The sequence below is a fragment of the Scyliorhinus canicula genome, chromosome 3, assembly GCF_902713615.1.
Source record: "Scyliorhinus canicula chromosome 3, sScyCan1.1, whole genome shotgun sequence".
Classification (NCBI taxonomy): Eukaryota; Metazoa; Chordata; class Chondrichthyes; order Carcharhiniformes; family Scyliorhinidae; genus Scyliorhinus; species Scyliorhinus canicula.
Window position 1 is genome coordinate 52,280,800 of NC_052148.1, and position 19,547 is coordinate 52,300,346.

The 19,547-nt window shown below is 45.6% G+C and overlaps 1 protein-coding gene across 2 annotated transcripts in view; it reads left to right on the forward strand.

Moving 5' to 3' along the window:
* Positions 1–19,547, forward strand: part of poli (polymerase (DNA directed) iota) — a 90,644-nt gene that overhangs the window by 51,746 nt on the left and 19,351 nt on the right. For both annotated transcript variants that reach the window (XM_038790523.1, XM_038790524.1), the window contains exon 4: positions 18,070–18,225. In XM_038790523.1, coding sequence (XP_038646451.1) covers positions 18,070–18,225 — 156 coding nt within the window. The remainder of the gene's footprint in view (positions 1–18,069; positions 18,226–19,547) is intronic.

Genomic DNA, 19,547 nt, shown 5'->3' on the forward strand with positions numbered 1-19,547 from the left:
CCTTGTTAATTAGAAATGAAATTAAATCAATAGCACTAAACGACATAGGGTCAGACGATGTGGAGTCTGTGTGGGTAGAGTTGAGGAACCACAAAGGCAAAAAAACCATAATGGGAGTTATGTACAGGCCTCCTGACAGTGGTCAGGACCAGGGGCACAAAATGCACCACAAAATAGAAAGGGCATGTCAGAAAGGCAAGGTCACAGTGATCATGGGGGACTTCAATATGCAGGTGGACTGGGTAAATAATGTTGCCAGTGGACCCAAAGAAAGGGAATTCATTGAATGTTTACAGGATGGCTTTTTGGAACAGCTTGTGATGGAGCCCACGAGGGAACAGGCTATTCTGGACTTAGTGTTATGTAATGAGCCAGAATTGATAAAAGACCTTAAAGTAAGGGAACACTTAGGAAGCAGTGATCATAATATGGTAGAATTCAGTCTGCAATTTGAAAGAAAGAAGGTAGAATCAGATGTAAAGGTTTTACAGTTAAATAAAGGTAATTACAGGCGCATGAGGGAGGAACTGACGAAAATCGACTGGAAGCAGAGCCTAGTGGGAAAGACAGTAGAACAGCAATGGCAGGAGTTTCTGGGAGTAATTGAGGACACAGTGCAGAGGTTCATCCCAAAGAAAAGAAAGGTTATCAGAGGGAGGATTAGGCAGCCATGGCTGACAAAGGAAGTCAGGGAATGCATCAAGGCAAAAGAGAGAGCCTATAATGTGGCAAAGAGTAGTGGGAAGTCAGAAGATTGGGAAGGCTACAAAAACAAACAGAGGATAACAAAGAGAGAAATAAGGAAGGAGAGGATCAAATATGAAGGTAGGCTAGCCAGTAACATTAGGAGTGATAGTAAAAGTTTCTTTAAATACATTAAAAACAAACGGGAGGCAAAAGTAGACATTGGGCCGCTCCAAAATGACGCTGGTAATCTAGTGATGGGAGACAAGTAAATAGCTGAGGAACTTAATAAGTACTTTGCGTCAGTCTTCACAGTAGAAGACATGAGTAATATCCCAACAATTCAGGAAAGTCAGGGGGCAGAGTTGAATATGGTTGCCATCACAAAGGAGAAGGTGCTAGAGAAACTAAAAGGTCTGAAAATTGATAAATCTCCGGGCCCAGATGGGCTACATCCGAGAGTTCTAAAGGAGATAGCTGAAGAAATAGTGGAGGCGTTAGTTATGATCTTTCAAAAGTCACTGGAATCAGGGAAAGTCCCAGAGGATTGGAAAATCGCTGTTGTAACCCCCCTGTTCAAGAAGGGAACAAGAAAAAAGATGGAAAATTATAGGCCAATTAGCCTAACCTCGGTTGTTGGCAAAATTCTAGAATCCATCGTTAAGGATGAGATTTCTAAATTCTTGGAAGTGCAGGGTCGGATTAGGACAAGTCAGCATGGGTTTAGTAAGGGGAGGTCGTGCCTGACAAACCTGTTAGAGTTATTTGAAGAGATAACAAATAGGTTAGACCAAGGAGAGCCAATGGATGTTATCTATCTTGACTTCCAAAAGGCCTTTGACAAGGTGCCTCACGGGAGACTGCTGAGTAAAATAAGGGCCCATGGTATTCGAGGCAAGGTACTAACATGGATTGACGATTGGCTGTCAGACAGAAGGCAGAGAGTTGGGATAAAAGGTTCTTTTTCGGAATGGCAACCGGTGACAAGTGGTGTCCCGCAGGGTTCAGTGTTGGGGCCACAGCTGTTCTCTTTATATATTAACGATCTAGATGACGGGACTGGGGGCATTCTGGCCAAGTATGCTGATGATACAAAGATAGATGGAGGGGCAGGTAGTATTGAGGAGGTGGGGAGGCTTCAGAAAGATTTAGACAGTTTAGGAGAATGGTCCAAGAAGTGGCTGATGAAATTCAATGTGGGCAAGTGCGAGGTCTTGCACTTTGGAAAAAAAGAATAGAGGCATGGACTATTTTCTAAACGGTGACAAAATTCATAATGCTAAAGTGCAAAGGGACTTGGGAGTCCTAGTCCAGGATTCTCTAAAAGTAAACTTGCAGGTTGAGTCCGTAATTAAGAAAACAAATGTAATGTTGTCATTTATCTCAAGAGGCTTGGAATATAAAAGCAGGGATGTACTTCTGAGGCTTTATAAAGCACTAGTTAGGCCCCATTTAGAATACTGTGAGCAATTTTGGGCCCCACACCTCAGGAAGGACATACTGGCACTGGAGCGGGTCCAGCGGAGATTCACACGGATGATCCCAGGAATGGTAGGCCTAACATACGATGAACGTCTGAGGATCATGGGATTATATTCATTGGAGTTTAGGAGGTTGAGGGGAGATCTAATAGAAACTTACAAGATAATGAATGGCTTGGATAGGATGGACGTAGGGAAGTTGTTTCCATTAGCAGGGGAGACTAGGACGCGGGGGCACAGCCTTAGAATAAAAGGGAATCACTTTAGAACAGAGATGAGGAGAAATTTCTTCAGCCAGAGAGTGGTAGGTCTGTGGAATTCATTGCCACAGAGGGCGGTGGAGGCCGGGACATTGAGTGTCTTTAAGACAGAAATTGATAAATTCTTGATTTCTCGAGGAATTAAGGGATATGGGGAGAGAGCGGGTAAATGGAGTTGAAATCAACCATGATTGAATGGTGGAGTGGACTCGATGGGCCAAATGGCCTTACTTCCACTCCTATGTCTTATGGTCTTATGGTCTTACATGTGGAACTTTGGTGAAGGACCAGAATGATTGCCTGGAAGAGTTGTTAAGAGGGGCGACATGGTGGCACAGTGGTTAGCACTGCTGCCTCGCGGAACTGAGGAACAATCCCAGCCCTGGATCTCTCTGTGTGGAGTTTGCACATTCTCCCCGTGTCTGCATGGGTCTTACCCCGACAACCCAAAGATGTGCAGGGTAGGTGGATAGGCCACCTTAATTGGATTTTTTAAAAAACAAAGTAAGAGTTGTTAAAAGGACCAGGCCAGTATCCTATGTTATAGACCCACACAACTGTGAGGCTAGAAAGTACATTGACCGTCTGAGTAGGAAAGACATCCCTGAAAAGGGGCAAGTGAACTCAATCCCAGTTACCAGTATACCACTTGCTGAGGCGGCGGTGTTAGATTCTTCAAGGGACATTGAGGGAGCTGATGTGGTTGCCAGTACAACCCCTGTTGTGAGCTCTACAGATCCTTAGTTACCCTGGAAGTCACAGCACAGAGACCTGGGTCCTACCCAGTGTATATAGTTTGCCTTAATTGAATAAACTTCTTTTGTGTTTCAGCACTGCCTTGTCGATTGCCTCGCAATTATTGAACCAAGGCAAACTATACAGATCTCTGCAATTCAGAAACAGAATGTAGTCCCAGTGATAGCCACTGTGCCACGTGCCGCCCCAGGTGTTCGTTTTTGATCGGCACGGACACGATGGGCCTGTCCTGTGCTGTAGACCTCGATGGCTCGATGAGTCTAAAAAGAAAGAAGCCTTGATACATTTTAGGCAAAAAGTCTACGTTTGCCATTATTATAAAGGTATGAACATAGAGTGAAAAACAAACTGATATGTTGATCACAAGTATTGGCAATTGCAATGTACAATTGTATTTAAAAACAGGCCATATGATTGCATAGTTCAGAGCTGGCAATTAAATAATATGCTGCAGAGGAAAGATTTTGGTTGATTCAGCCTCATTTGGTTACAATCAGTGTTAGTGATTTGGCAAAGCTATTGAAAATCACAGGGTAATTGTGGAGGAAATTGGGATCTTACTGCAAGGAATTCAGTACCCACAGAAAGGGGTTTAACTTGATTTAAAGGAATAACTTCCAAGTGTCATTTTGGGCGGGATTGGCGGGGTGTTTCTCGACGGCCGCTTGATAAGATCACGGCTTGTACTTAACTTAGTGCCGAAATTAGCCCCCACAAGCTTCTCGCCAATAGTGGCTGGCTCGCCGTCTGATTCGCCAGACGCGCCTCAGCGGCTCGTCACCAACAAGGGGAAGCTGCTTTTAAATGCTCTCTCGCCACTCACTACAGTCAACACAGAAACATGGCAGCACTCAGACCTGCTCCTCACTTTGGCGATGTCGATCTGGCCAGGCTTCTCCACACCGTGGATTCGAGACGGGACATCCGTTCCCCAAAGAGGTCGGAGGACCAGCAGCAGGGTCACCAATACCACCTAGGAGGCATTGGCACCAGCTGTCAGTTCGGGTAGCATGACCAGGACAACCGCTCTCCAATGTCACAAGAAGCCCAATGACCTCCACTGAGCAGCAAGGTTAAGTTTCCACTTCTCTCCAAGCATCAGTTCCACCTGCCACCCCTCAAACCGCTCCCCCTCTCCAACCGAATCACTAACTGACACCTCGCACCCGCCCCATATCCGATCTTTGTGATTGTTCCTCAGCATCCCCTGCCACCCACGAACACAAACCTGTCATGTCCAGTTGTGGTGCCCACACATGGCACCTGCAATAGAGCCCCTGATCCGTCAAGTGTGCGATTCACAAAGCCTCTCGTTGTTCCCGCAGGAGAAGATAGCCCATAATAAGTGGGAAAGGGCCAAGACAGTTGGGGGGTGGAGTAACAGAAATCTGTGTCCTCACCCCTGATGAGGAATGGGCCTTGGAGATCGCAGGGTTGACCGAAGGCATAGCAGTCACCGATAGCGAGGTTGGCCTGCGCCGCAGAGGTGAGGATCCACTGTCACTTCACCCAGATGACCTTTCTCAAGTGAGTTGTTCACGTCAGACAAAATGATCCTTTCCTCTCATTGATCACATGTCCATTCTCTTGCAGAATCTCCATTGGATTGGGCAGTGCAATCCGGAGGAGTATCTCCCCCAATTCCTGCCACCAAAGAGACCACGTCGGATGAACGGTCCGAGGAGACCACCATCGAGGCATCACACCCCGCCCCCACCCCCCTTCCACCAGCGTAGAGACACACATCTCAGTGGGCTACATTAGCGGACAGGCCTCAAGGGCACAATCTGCTGATGCACACCAGTGAAGGCAGGAACATCCAAGGGATTCAGCATTCTGAAGTCTGATAATCCCAGCACTCTGCTGAGGCCCATTCAGATGCCGAGCCCCTGGACAAGATGATCCCAGAGCTCATGCAGATGCTAGAACACGGCAGTGAGATTCAGGAGGGGTTGTCAGCGAAATTCCAGCGAGTGCACAGTCGATTGGAGGAGTCCCAAACACTACGTGTACAGGAGATGATGCCAACAATGCATGGCACCAAGGCCAACACTTTGAGGGTGGCAACTGCAGTGGAAAGTCAGAAGCATGAGGTCAGCATTTTGATAGGTGGTGTCCAAGGCATGGCTCAGTCTGTGACAGCCACGGCTGAAGGCCTCAACTTCATGTCACAATCGCTGAGGGGCATATCCCATATGCAGGTTGACATTGCCAAGGCACTGTAGAACATGTTCAAGTTGCTGAGGGACATGTCCCAGACAAGAGATGGATTTTGCCAGGGCACTGCAGAGTGTGGCCCAGTCACTGAGGAGCATCGTCGAGGGCATTGACACCATGGTGCAGATAAAGGGAGGTGCCAGGATTGGCAGAGCCAGATGACGCAGAGGCCTCTGGATATCACTCCAGCTGCCTCTCTGTCCCATGGAGACTCCTAGGACTGTGAAAGATCTCTTTGAAAGTCCTCCACTGTTCTTCAATTGTCCCACCACAAAGTCTTTGCTCCCAATCTACCCGAGCCAACTCCTCCTTTATCCCATTGTAGTCGCCTTTGTTTAAGGACAAGACACTGGTATTGGATTTTACCTTCTCACACTCCATCTGTATTTTAAATTCAACCATACTATGATCACTCCTTTTGAGAGGATCCCTAACTATGAGATCATTAATTATTCCTGTCTAATTACACAGGACCAGATCTTCCTTACTTCCTCTCAGAAAATCAAATAAGTTATTGCTGTAAATTCACTTGGGTGGAGTGTTCAATGTGTCCAATTTCAATATCAGTGGCTTTGTCTGTAGGATTCCATTCTTTGTTCTGAAGAGATCTTCTGAAGGACAGTTTTGAGAGCGATGGTGGTTAGAACTACCAGTATGTGACCAGCTGCAGTCATTATATCAGACCAGCAATAGTCCATTTTGAAAAACAGAATTTAAACAAGAGAATATGGAAGACGGACAGATTTTTAAGATTTTCTTGCTTCACCTCTTGGTAGCATGGCAATTTAGATAGCTTAATTTTTATACTTCTCCTTGACAAAATCATCACTTACATAATTGTCAGTAAAATCTTGTAAAGACGCACTTTTAATCCTCAATATTGCTGAATTTATGAAATGTTCCAGACTGAACATACTTCACAAATGATGTTTAACTTTTTTAAATGCAGAAAAAGAATATTCACTAGAAGCATTTGCGACAGGTATTGTTATAAATATTTTCAGAATGGTTTCCACCTTTGGAAGGATCGCCTGAAATTTATCATGCACAATTCTGTACAAATCAGCTAGTAATCTCGAAGTAAAGAGCTCATCATTATCGATGAAATTAATTAATTATTTACCTTCATCATCAAAAAAGATTTGTGTCAATATCCTCCAGTAGAATTCACTTAATTTATTAGTGCAGTGGCTTTTATCATTCTCATCCAAACTTCTGTTGTAAAGCTTACAAAATAAATCAACAGCTTTCTTCAGAGATTCACTTCTACTCTGCAATTCCACCATTATTGTGTCACAAATAACATTGACAGTCTCAATGATGATTCTCTCTTTCCCTTTAAAAGTGATTGCATTGTCTCTAGTTTCATTGAAAAAATAATTTCCTGTGTCTTGTTCACTTTGCATCATCAGAGGGATCGGTACTTTTTGTTAAAGTTAATGCCTCTGCTCCCACCGAGCTATAGGGTGCAATTTAATGGAAGCATTTCTAAGTGTCATTTTGGGCTGGTTTGGTGGGGTGTTCCCCGTCGGCTTTTTTGGTGAGATCCGCACTGATATTTACCAACACTTAGGCCTGAATTCTGCATTGTCGGCTTTCTCTGTTCCTCCCGGCAGTGCACGCCCGCCCGCGGGTTTCCCGGCAACATGGGGTGTCTACAATGAAAAATTCCATTGACAAGCGGCGGGAATAGAGAATCCCGCCACCAGCGAACAGCCCGCCACCAAGAAACACGTGACTGGCAGACTGAAGAATCCAGCCATCAGTCTTTTTTAAGGCCTTGGGGAGTTTCTCCCACACTGAGAAATTTTTTTGAGCAATGGGGAGCTGAATGTATTGGTGAGTCCAGCTCCTCAGATTGGGATGCCATTTTGAAAGGGTACCCGATCTCTAAATGAACAAGGGTCCCCTACACTCCCTACCATGGGTAATGTGACCCCCACACACTTGGGGTGGATTCTCCGCTCCCCGACGCCGAAATTGCGTTCGCCGAGCGGGTGAAAATCCCCAATGATGCCAAAATTGGGGGCGGCGCCAGTTTCATGATGCTCCACCCCCTGAAAAGTACTCTAGGGGTACGCTGCGCCACGTATCCACACCCTCAGACAATTGCCTGAGGCCCGCTCCGCGATGCTCCATCCCCGACCGGCCGAGTTCCCGACCACGTGGGACACGTGTAGTCTCGCCCGTCGTGAACTTATCGTGATGGCTACAGACTCAGTCCGGCGACGCCACAGTCGGGGGAGGGCCATTCCGTGGGCAGGGGAGGTTCCATTCAGGACTGGGGGCAGTGTGGGGGGACGGTCCGGGATGCGTGAGCGGCCAAAGGAGGGTACTATTTTTGCGGTCCCGGTCCGCGGGCTCAGCCCGCCATGAAGCACGGCAGGGCCACTGCAGGCCGCCACCATGCGCATATGCGGCCATGGACCCGGAAATGTTCAGGGCCGTATCGGCAGCTCTACACTGCCTTCCTGGTAGCCCCCAGTAAAATGTCGAATCGGTGGCCAGTTTTTGTGGCGTAAATAACGACCGTTTTCACGCCGGTGTGTGAACCTAGCCTCGCAAATGGAGAATCCAGCCCATGGGCATTACACCACACCCCCTCAAGTGACCACACACTGCTATGGGATCACTGTGGGTGCCCCATTTTTAGGTCTCCCCCAACTCCCCTCTTTTCACCCCTTCCCCCTTTCAGGACACCCCCCCCAACTTTTACGAGGTCCCTTCATACTTTCCCTTCACCGCCCCCTTCTACCCTCCCTTTCATGGGCATGGCACCCTCAGGCCCTGGCTCTTGGCAGTGCCACCCTGACACCTGGGCAGTGCCATATTAGCAGTGCCTGGGTGCCATAGAGAGAGCCAAGGTGCCACCCTACCCTGTCCCTGACCATCCAGGGATCTTCAGGGGCCTGGAAGACCCTACCAGGTGCCGCTACACCTGGTCCACATTTGTGTGGACCAGTGCAAAACCAAGCCCGCATTCTCACTTGAGAGCTGGTCAGTTCCAGGAGGCTGTTAGATTGGACGTAAATCTCACGAATGAGATGGAGATACGTCTTAATTGGTGTCAATTAGTGTCTCACCACGTTTGGGTGGGAGCCAGAGCCCGTCACCGGGAGTGGACCAGTTAGATCGCGAACCAATTCGCGCCCAGCACGGATCCCGATTTTGACCTCTCCCACTATTTGACCGGCACACCCGGCGGCGTGCTCAAAATGGGCGTTAAATCACACCCATGGTCATCGTGAACTTCCATGACAGAACTTTTAACTGAGGCTAACAATTGTGCAGCCTTCAATAAAGTTATATCAACATTGTGCAGCAACGGAATTGCTGACTGAATTAATTCTTTGAAGTAAATGGTTTCATAGATCATAGAATTTACAGTGCAGAAGGAGGCCATTCGGCCCATCCAGTCTGCACTGGCTCTTGGAAAAAGCACCCTACCCAAGGTCAACACCTCCACCCTATCCCTATAACCCAGTAACTACACCCAACGCTAAGGGCAATTTTGGACACTAAGGGCAATTTATCATGGCCAATCCACCTAACCTGCACATCTTTGGACTGTGGGAGGAAACCGGAGCACCCGGAGGAAACCCACACACACACCGGGGAGGATGTGCAGACTCTGCACAGACAGTGACCCAAGCCGGAATCGAACCTGGGACCCTGGAGCTGTGAAGCAATTCTGCTATCCACTATGCTATCGTGCAGTGTTTTTTCTGAATTTGATGCAGCTCTGTCTGATAAGGTTTCCTTTATATCTGCAAAGTTAATTTTAAAAGCCAAAACAGCGCTTCCAAGAGAGGACCACCTGCTGTCCCAAATTCTTATAACCATCAAATGTTTTCCATTTCCATGCGACAAGCCTGTTTCCACTGAAGCCGGGGAAAAAATAAAGATTGTGAACAAAATCAAAAAAGTGTACAGCCTCCTCAGGAATCAGCGTTGCAGAATAAATTCAAAGAGTGGCTGGAACATGGGATGAATAATGCACAGGGACTTGCATTTTTTAGCTTTGCTTGTAGACCTGAGTATTTTCCTACCATATTTGCAACATATCGAACCTTCAATAATTTTTAATGTCTAAACCTAAATTTGCAATGATTTCCAAAACAGTTGTCTCCAGACACTCAGAAGTGTGGGACTGTAGCTGGACAAAACAAATAAGTTGTTCCACAACTTCACCATCGTTGGTCACATATCTCAAAATGAATGTTAATTGGTCTAACATCTGGTGTTGAATCAACTAAGGGGCTGTTTAGCACACTGGGCTAAATCGCTGGCTTTGAAAGCAGGCCAGCAGCACGGTTCGATTCCCGTAACAGCCTCCCCGAACAGGCGGCGGAATGCGGCGACTAGCGACTTTTCACAGTAACTTCATTTGAAGCCTACTCGTGACAATAAGCGATTTTCATTTTTCATTTTTCAACTATCATGGAATAGTATTTGGCATCTTTTACTTTTATTAGTGAATTGGATTCTGAGCCGCTCTGTCATTATAGTGATGAACTCGTGTTGATTCTGTGCGTTAAAACATTGGTCGTCCCTGAGCCACAATATTGATAACTTTTCAAATGTTCTTTGAGAAGCTCATCAAATTCACTGAGATATTCAAGGCAGGCTAAAAAATTACCTCTTCGACTTGACAATGATGACTCATCATGTCCTCTTAGAGGTGGTCCCAAAGAAGACAGCAGTTTGACCAGCAACAAAACATCTCAGCACTTTCCTCCAATAAGAACACTCCTTTTCAAACTGAGCTGATAACGCAGAATCAATTCTTCAAGATAATTACTTCTTTGAATGGATGCACACATAGCTTTAATATGAGCTTTGGATGTTCCATGATCAGCAATATCTCTTTTTTTAAAATTAAATTACAGTACCCAATTCTTTTTTTCCAATTAAGAGGCAATTTAGCGTGGCCAATCCACCCAACCTGCACATCTTTGGGTACTGGGGGTGAGACCCACGGAGACACGGGGAGAATGTGCGCACGGACAGTGACCCGAGGCCAGGATCGAACCTGGGTCCTTGGCACCGTGAGGCAGCAGTGCTTTTTTTTTGCTTTTTTTAATGAATGTAGAGTACCCAATTAATAATTTCCAATTATGGGGCAATTTAGCGTGTCCAGTCCATCTACCCTGCACATCTTTGGGTTGTGGGAGTGAAACCCACGTAAACACGGGGAGAATGTGCAAACTCCACACGGACAGTGACCCAGAGTAGGGATCGACCCTGGGACCTTGGCGCCGTGAGGCAGCAATGCTAACCACTGCACAATGCCACCCAGCAATATCTCTTTCAACATTTCTCCAGTTCGAAGTACCCGCTGTCGAATCGTGTTTCCCTCTACTAGGGTCAGGGAATAATTTGCAAACATCATCATTACTTGACTGGGGATCAAACTCGGGCCATGGCTGTGAGAGCGCCAAATCCTAACCACTAGACCACCAAGGAAACTGCTGAATTTGCAAACATAACAGTAGACTGCCTTCGAGGTTTCCAAAATTGCAACTAATTTCTAATTTCCATTATCACATTTCTCTTCACCCTCAGAAAATGGGACTTATGAAGACTTTTAACTGTCCTTCATCCTCCAACCTCAAAGTCTTATCTCAAATTTTCCATATTGCCTATGTTTTCTGGTTTACTTAGTACAAAATATTCCATCGTAACCAGGAAACAGATTTTGGCCATAAGGCAATGTCGTCAGGGTAGGTTTCTTCCCTCACTTCAACAGCAGAAATATCTTGCAGATCCATTGCCATTTCAGATTCCACTTCTTGTTCAACTTTGTCAGGCGATGTGGTTTTTCTGGAAATTGGTCATCAGTAATTCAACCATACTTTGGTGGATGAGAATGAATATGCAGTTTGTGCACTGCCCAATACTTTGAAATTTTTAAAGAACAATACAGCACAGGAACATGCCTGCGCCGACCATGGTACCTGCCTAAAGTAAAATCGTCTTCACTTACAGAGTCCGTATCCTTCCATTCCCACCCTATTCATATATTTGTCTAGATGCCCATTAAATGCCTTTATCGTACCTGCTCCCACCACCTCCCCAGGCAGTGCGTTACAGATATTTACCACCTTCTGTGTAAAAAGAAAAAGCCTTGCACATCTGTTTTAAACTTTCCCCCATGCACTTTAAACCTTTGTCCCCTCGTACTTGACTCTCCTACCCCAGGGAAGAGCATCTGACTATCCACTCTGTCCATGCCACTCACAATTTTATAGACCTCTATCAGGTCACCTCTCAACCTCCATTGTTCCAGTGAGAACAGACCGAGTTTATCCAGACCCTCCTCATAGTTAATGCCCTCCATACCAGCCAACATCCTAGTAAACCACTTCTGTACCCTCGCCAAAGCATCCACATCCTTCTGGTAGTGTGGCGACCAGAATTGTACACAATATTCCAAATGAGGCTTAACTAAGGTTCCTGTACAGCTGCAACATGACTTGCCAATTTTTACATTCAATGCCCGATTAATGAAGGCCAGCATGCCGTCTTCCTTCTTGACCACCTTATCCACATGCGTTGCCACTTTCAGTGATTGGTGGACATGCACGCCCAGATCTCTCTGCCTGTCAGTACTCGCAAGAGTTCTACCATTTATTGTGTAATTCCTCCATGCATTGGACCTTCCAAAGTGTATTACCTCACACTTGTCCGGATAAAACTCCATCTGCCATTTCTCCGCCCAAGACTCCAACCAGTTTATATCCTGCTGTATCCTCTGACAATTCTCTTCAATATCCGCAACTCCACCAATTTTTGTGTCGTCTGCGAACTTACTACTCAGACCAACCACATTTTCTTACAAATCATTTATATACACTGTGAACAACAAAGGTTATGGAACTGATCCCTGTGGAACGTCGCTAGTCACAGCATTCCATTCAGAAAAGTAAGATGACAAACTGTCTTCTTGCCCAGCTTTGTCCTCTTGCCTCACCTTCAATTTTCTGCATTTCTAACAGCCAGATTTTAAGAGCAAGCTTTTGCACAGTCAATCCCACGTTAAATCAAACTCTGTAAAAATTGGATGAATCTTTTAACTGTGAAGCTGTGGCTCTAAATTCAAACACTCACTCTGCTCTTCTCCTACCCATTTTCCCCTCACAAACTCTCCCTTCTTCCAAAATGCAACCCGACCCTCACACACTCACCCTTCCTGCAAGTCTGCAACCTTGGCTAACCCCCATTCACACACTCTCCTCCCCCAGTCTCCCCACATCCTCACACTCTTTCGCTCCCTCACAGTCTCACCCCTCATATTCTCACTAACCTCGCTCACCTGGGGTCTTCAAGGCAGCCTCCTGCCTCACTTTTCCTCTCTTCATGCCTTGTGTCTTTCCTCGCTGTTCTTAGCTGGTCTACTCTCACCCCGGGGGGTCGATTCATCCCACACCTTCTCCATTCGCTGCTCACCGGCCTCTGGCCCCGACCGGCTGGCTCACCACCTCGTGGCTTTCATCCGGCCCTGATGCCTTACGCCTCGCCTTACTGTTGCTGGCTGGTCTGCCCTCCTCAGCCCTGGCAAGGTCAAGTTGCTCCTCGTCTGCTCCCCTCCCTGCTCGATGGCTGCTGTCTGACTGGCTCACCTTGGCTCATGGCTTTCGCCTTGCTCCTCGCTATTGCTGGCTGGCGTGCCCTCCTCAGACCTGGTTGAATAACCCCTTACCTTCTCACCTTGCTGCTCAATGTCTGCTGCCCAACTGGTTCGCTCTGAGGAGACCTGACTGTCTTGTTACCTGTGTGGTAGGTAACTCATGCTACTCAATCCTTGGTTAATGATGAGGTCTTCTGAATCTTGATGAAGAAGACTCAAACTCGTCCAGTAACAACAAAGGTTTATTGAGTAACTATAGCAACAAGTGCATGAGTTCTTTACTTTAACTTTGGTACTAATGATAAGGTTAACAAGATCTAACAACAGTGACTATACATAACTCCACTAACTATCTGAACTATTCTGATATTACCCTGATCACAGTGCACCCAAGAGAGAGAGACGGCCCAAGACCCAATGTGACTGCCTTTTATACCCCCATGGGTCTGGCATCCAGTGATCATATGGTGCTACTGATTACTCATTAACCCCTTGTGTACATGCACATACAGAGATCACTACATCCCCCCTCTTTCTTGTGTTACATATTTTCTGTATGTTGTAAAGAAAATTGAACAAACATAATGAATGCAGTTAACTGGAGACAGATAAGATAAATAAAGCTTTGTACAATCTATGATGGTAATGATGACTGTACAAAACCAATCAATGTTTAAAGAGTCCAATCTTAACAAGAAAATTTGTGAGTCCAAACTTTATGAATTTGATCAGTTGGGTTGCTTTCTTCTTCTGTCATCAAGGTGGCAATGTTGATGCCGCCATTTTGTTGTGAACATCGTCAGTGTTCATGTGTGTAAGTGACCAGCAAGTCAACATGAGGTGTTCGAATGGTCGAAGCAGCTTGTTGTCAGCCCTAGACTTTTTTTTTTGTGCTTGCGGTACTGATTCCGTACGTCCTCGTTCTTGAAAGCTGGGTTGGTTGCTTGCTGTGATGCAAATATGAAATCGAGAGATTCGTTGTCATGGAATGTAATGTTTGTAATCTTACCACCGTTTTGAACTGTGCTGGTACATTGTCCTTTGTGTGAAGTTGTGATATGATGTTGTTGTTTAATTGTTGTTGTTTTTGTGGCTTCTGTCTTTGTTGATACTGTTGTTGGTCTTGTTGTTGTTGTTACAGTTTTGCTCACTGACTGTGCCATGTGTATTATTCGAGTCATACTCAAAGGTGTTTGTGTCAGTGCCCTTTTTGGTAGCCAATGTTTCGTTGAGTGTTTTTTCTTGAGAATTGTGAGAATGATCTGATGTTGATGTTGGTGACATCAGTCATTTGTGGTGGATTTTCTTGCCCTTCTTTGCTTGCTTGGTGCTCCTCTTCTGGAGACATTTCCGGTACATTGGAATCATCTGCAATCTCTTTATGCTCCCCTTCAGGAGTTATTTCCGGTTCATTTGAATCACCTTTGGTTTCTTGGTGCTCCTCTTCTGGAGTCAAAATCTTCAAGATTTCAAATGACGTGGTCTCACTGGACCCAAGAGTAGTCCTACTCTGTGCTTCTGTACAGACGAGCTGTGTTCTGTCAGTCACGCTGTGATCCTGCACACTCTGTATGTCGCGTGTGATCTGTTTTAACATACACTGGGTAGACATTCAATGTCTTCTTGCTGGTTACATGAGCTGGGTAGACTTTCATAGTCTGCTGCCGGTTGCTCATATAAGGCGGATAGATCTTCATTCTGGAGTCTGTCAACAAACTCGCTGTGGAGGCTGATATCACTCCCTCTGTGGAGCAGATCTATGCTTGTTGTGTGGCGTTTCCTTCTTCTCGGATATTTGACATGTGGCTGTCATCCACTGTATCGACGATCTGCCATGTCATCATGGTACTGGATTCCTCTACCATGAGACTCATGTTGAACTGGGCATCCATGTTGCCGCTGCAATGGTCATCAGATCCGGCGAACTCATCCATGGCTGAGTAGCATTCATCAGCGAGCTAATCATCTCTTCTTTCTGAGGATGTGTCATGGTGCTCTATTTGTCCAATGAGGAACTCATCTCCTGAATAGGCATCGTCAATGAAAAATCTTTTGCTCTGGATTTGTCATTGTGCTCTCCTCTTTGGGTGTTTCATACTGCTTGTTCCAGGGTGGTGCGGCAGTGATGTTTAACTGTGTGTGGAGGCTCGGGCTTCATTCTTTTGTTGGAGGAAAAAATTTTGTGTTTTGTAACTTTAAAACTCTTGTTGTTTACTTTCGGGCATTTCGGATGAGGTGTGGTGACTGTAATGTAAGGTTCCTCAGTTGATTCCGTGTCCACGCCGTAAGAGTAGTCACAGGCTAGGTCATCATTTTCTGATAAGTAATCACCGTAGATTGGTTTGTGTTCTATTGATGCAACGTTCTTAACGTCGCAGGGCCTCAGATTTTGTCCTGTGGAAGTCATGTGTAGGACAGCTCCACATTTAGAGGCATAGTGGTTGTATCTTCCACATCTCAGGCACTGTTTGCCGAAAGCCGGACATTGCCCTTTTAAATGGGCGTGTCCGCAGTGAAGACACATCATCAAGCTGTCCCATCACGCTTGCGCATGCGCAGTAGTTTTGTCATCTGGTTCGGGCGAACTGCACATACGTGCGGGACACTTCCAGGTTCGCACGCGCGGTATTGCCGGTGGAGGATCACTTTCTAGATGCCTGGGCCACCATTTTGATGGATCCAACCTCGTGGTGGAGGCCTTGTTCCCGGTGAGTAAATTGTTCATACTGTGCTTCAGTAATTTCACAAGCTGAGCATTTTTGAATGGCCATTTCAAGTGTTACGGTTCTGTGTTTCAGGAGAGACTTTCTGAGTCCCTCATCAGAGATACCATTGACAATTTGGTCTCTGATGAGGGAGTCACGGAGGTTTTCATAATTGTTGAATTGGGCCATCAGATTTAAGTCAGTGAGAAAACTGCTGAACTATTCTCCTTGTTTTTGTAGCCGCCTGGTGAATTTAAAGCGTTCAAATGTCTCATTAACAAATGTCTCAGATTTGCAGCGGTTGTCGAATTTTTTTATAATTATGTCCAGTTTGCCCTTGTCCTCCCCTTCCGGGTAAGTAAATGAATTATATATATCAATGGCCTGTTTCCCTGCAGATAAGAGATAAGAGGTAGGCAATTTTTTTAGAATCTAGTGCAGCGGTCATGTCCTTAATTTCCATAAATAGATTAAATTGTTGAAGGAATATTTTCCAATTATACTGGAGACTACCAGAGGTTCTGAGTTGCTGTGGCGGTGCAAGTGAATCCATCTTACCGTTTTTTTTCTTGCCCGAGAGGTCCAAGTGCTGTGAAGACTTCCATCGTCGAATATCTAACCAAATTTTTCTTCTCTTATTGTCTAACCTTATCTAACTAGTTCTTTCAAAGTCAACACGCCTGGTACCATGTCTTGTTACCTGTGTGGTAGGTAACTCGTGCTACTCAATCCTTGGGTGATGGGGAGGTCTTCTGAATCTCAATGAAGAAGACTCAAACTCGTCCAGTAACAACAAAGGTTTATTGAGTAACTCTAACAAATGCATGAGTTTTTTACTTTAACTTTGATACTAGCAAGATCTAACAACAGTGACTATACGTAACTCCACTAACTATCTGAACTATTCTAATATTACCCTGATCACAGTGCACCCAAGAGAGAGACTGCTCAAGACCCAATGTGGCTGCCTTTTATACCCCCGTTGGTCCAGCCTCCAGTGATTATGTGGTGCAACTGATTACTCATTAACCCCTTGTGTACATGCACATACAGAGATCACTACATTGACCAATCAGAATCTGATGTCACTCTGCATTGCCTGCTGAGAGGCTCAACAAATACAAATAAGCCTGTCAGCAAATGTAGAGTTATCAGGCTCTGATTGCTGCCTACAGACACCGGCTGGTGTACCCCACCCCCCTATTGGTCAAGTCCCTGGGCCTCGGCACGGGGTGTTTAATTGTAAATCTGCCTCTGGCTGGAACATTACTATAAAACTTATTGCTAATTTTATTCAGCTTACCTCTGGTGAATGCCCAGATTTAAAAGTATAAGCCACCCTAATGATGATCCGAGACCTACAATATGTTCAGACTCCAGATTCCATTATCCCTGCAATTCAGTGGCTAGATTTGTGGATAGTAGGAGTGAACCGAGTGGGTTGGAATGATGCACATATAGCATGAATCATCGGTGGTCAGGCAACAGAGATCAATGAGAAGAGGGGCCACAGTCGACACTGTCATTTTCTCCAGCTGCAGGGTGGTTTCTTCAGAAAGTCGTGCAGCATGAGGTAAGTGCTGGAAATGACATAACAAATCACCTGCCCTAGGTAGAGTGGCAATTGCTAATACAAATGGAACATTAAGGTGTGTAAATGGATCTGTAAGAATCTAAGTCAAGGCTCTGGTAAGTGGAATTAATGGGGTAATTCTTTTCATTACGGAGACAACTAGGTGAAAGGTCAAGTGCAGAATGCTACCAAGGATGAAAATCAATACCAGAATACTAGATAAATCATGGAATTAGTGATTAATGGCACCATGTTTGGCACTATATTGTTAAGAGGAAGGAAATACTGAAGAAGTTAAAGAATTTCACTGTTTTGAGATCCCAGATGTTTGCGTCGGTATCAAATTGAAGAAATGAATAAGCTTATGGTCATGGATCGAGTGGAGAGCTAATGGTAAAGGATTACAAGTTAATAAATCTCCAGGTAAATGTAACCGCGGAGAGGTGCAGTTACGAGTTGTAAACTAATAATGGCTACCCAACTTTGTGACTGCAGACGTAATTGCAACATTCATTCAAGAGAACATAAGAAGAAGATTAAAACTTCCGATCTCTGGATGGTCATACCCAGGAGTTAACCCAATTACCCCCCTAACTCACTGGCTTTCTACCTGCCTGCTAAGGGATGTTGCAGCTTTCTCATAGCTAATGTCACAAGGCCTGGAAGGCACTGCGAATGCAGATAAATGTCATGGTACATTATGGGCATTGAGTATCTCATAATAATTAGGCAGTAATTATCTCTGTTCTGGCTTTTTTTGTAGAATTGCTGGAGGAGTTCAGTCCGTTAGTGCAAAGACTTGGGCTTGATGAGAATTTTGTCGACGTAACTAAACTGGTGGAGAAGAGATTGCAACAGATAGGAAGTGTTGGTGTTCCAGCAAACCTTTTTGTATCTGGACATGTATATGGTAACCAAGGTAGGCACATATTCTGTTCCTCCGCGATTGCTGGCTGTGTTTTTAACTGCCTGCGGCCTGAGCACTGGGATTTCCTCTCGGTAGATCACTGCCTTTCTAGATCTCTCTTTCTCCTTCTTTAAGATGTTCCTTAAAATCTGTCTCTTTTGACCAAGCCTTTTTAACCTCTGAGCTGATATCTCCTGTGTAACTGTGTCAGTCTTGCCTGGTAACGTTCTTGAGGTGCAACCTGGGACATTTTAGTATGTTAAAGGTGTTATATAAATATAAGTTGTTGTTGCAGGCACTGCAGCACCATAATCATTTGGCTTTAAAATCTAGGGACTAGCAATTTTAGTTTGTGTGAAATGCAAATAAAAGTTTTTACACACCATTTTCTACAGCTGCCGCACTGAAATGCTGTGGAAAATGTGAGCCAGACAGCACATTAACAGTGCTTGTGTGTGTGTGCCTCTCACTTTATCCCGCACTGTTTTTAGTTTATTATTCCTTCTTATACCTTTGTTCCGGAAGGCACAGACTCAGACAGGGCTACAAATCCGCAGATATTGGCCACCCTCTGGTCTGGTCAGTCGTTCAAAGGTCCACTTTTCATATGTGAGTGTTTGCAGATTGTACCACATGGAGCAGGTGGGGGAGGGGTGGCTGGGGTGCAGAGCTGGGAGAGATGCGTGGGGTGGGGGGAGCACCACTGCCACATCATAATCTCCTCCTCACATGGCACCACAGGTCTGTACCTTTCAGCAGTAATTAGAGACAGGACCTTTGCGTTTTAAAAAATGATTAACCCATAAGCACGATCATTGGCGTGAAAGAGGTTGATATCCACCTTAGACCAGGGGAAGCCACAATTTCATGCTGCTGAAATGTCTCCTTGCTCTGTGCTGGCTGGAGGCGTTGACAGGTCGGACAGTTGGAGACCATATTTGAGATGTCCTGACTAATCCCAGGCCAGTAGACAGCTTGCCTGGCTCTGTGCCCGTACTTCTCGGCACCTCATGGATTTACCGGAGCACCAAGCTCTGGAGACTGAGTGGAATGACAATGCGATCCAGCCTGAGGAGGATACCATCAGCCACCGTCAGGTCGTCCTTCACATTGAAGAATATAGGGCACTGCCCTTTTTGCCAGCCATTGGCGAGGTGGCGCATGACACGCTGCAGAAGAGGGTCTTTGGCTGTCTCATCGCGAATGTGGATCACCTTTTCACCCGACGCCGGAAGGTTGCTGGCCCTGTGATTCAATCTGTTGGATGAATGCCAGCAGTTCACTGGGCAAGGTTATGGAGCGTGACAAGGCATCCGCAATAATGAGCTCCTTGC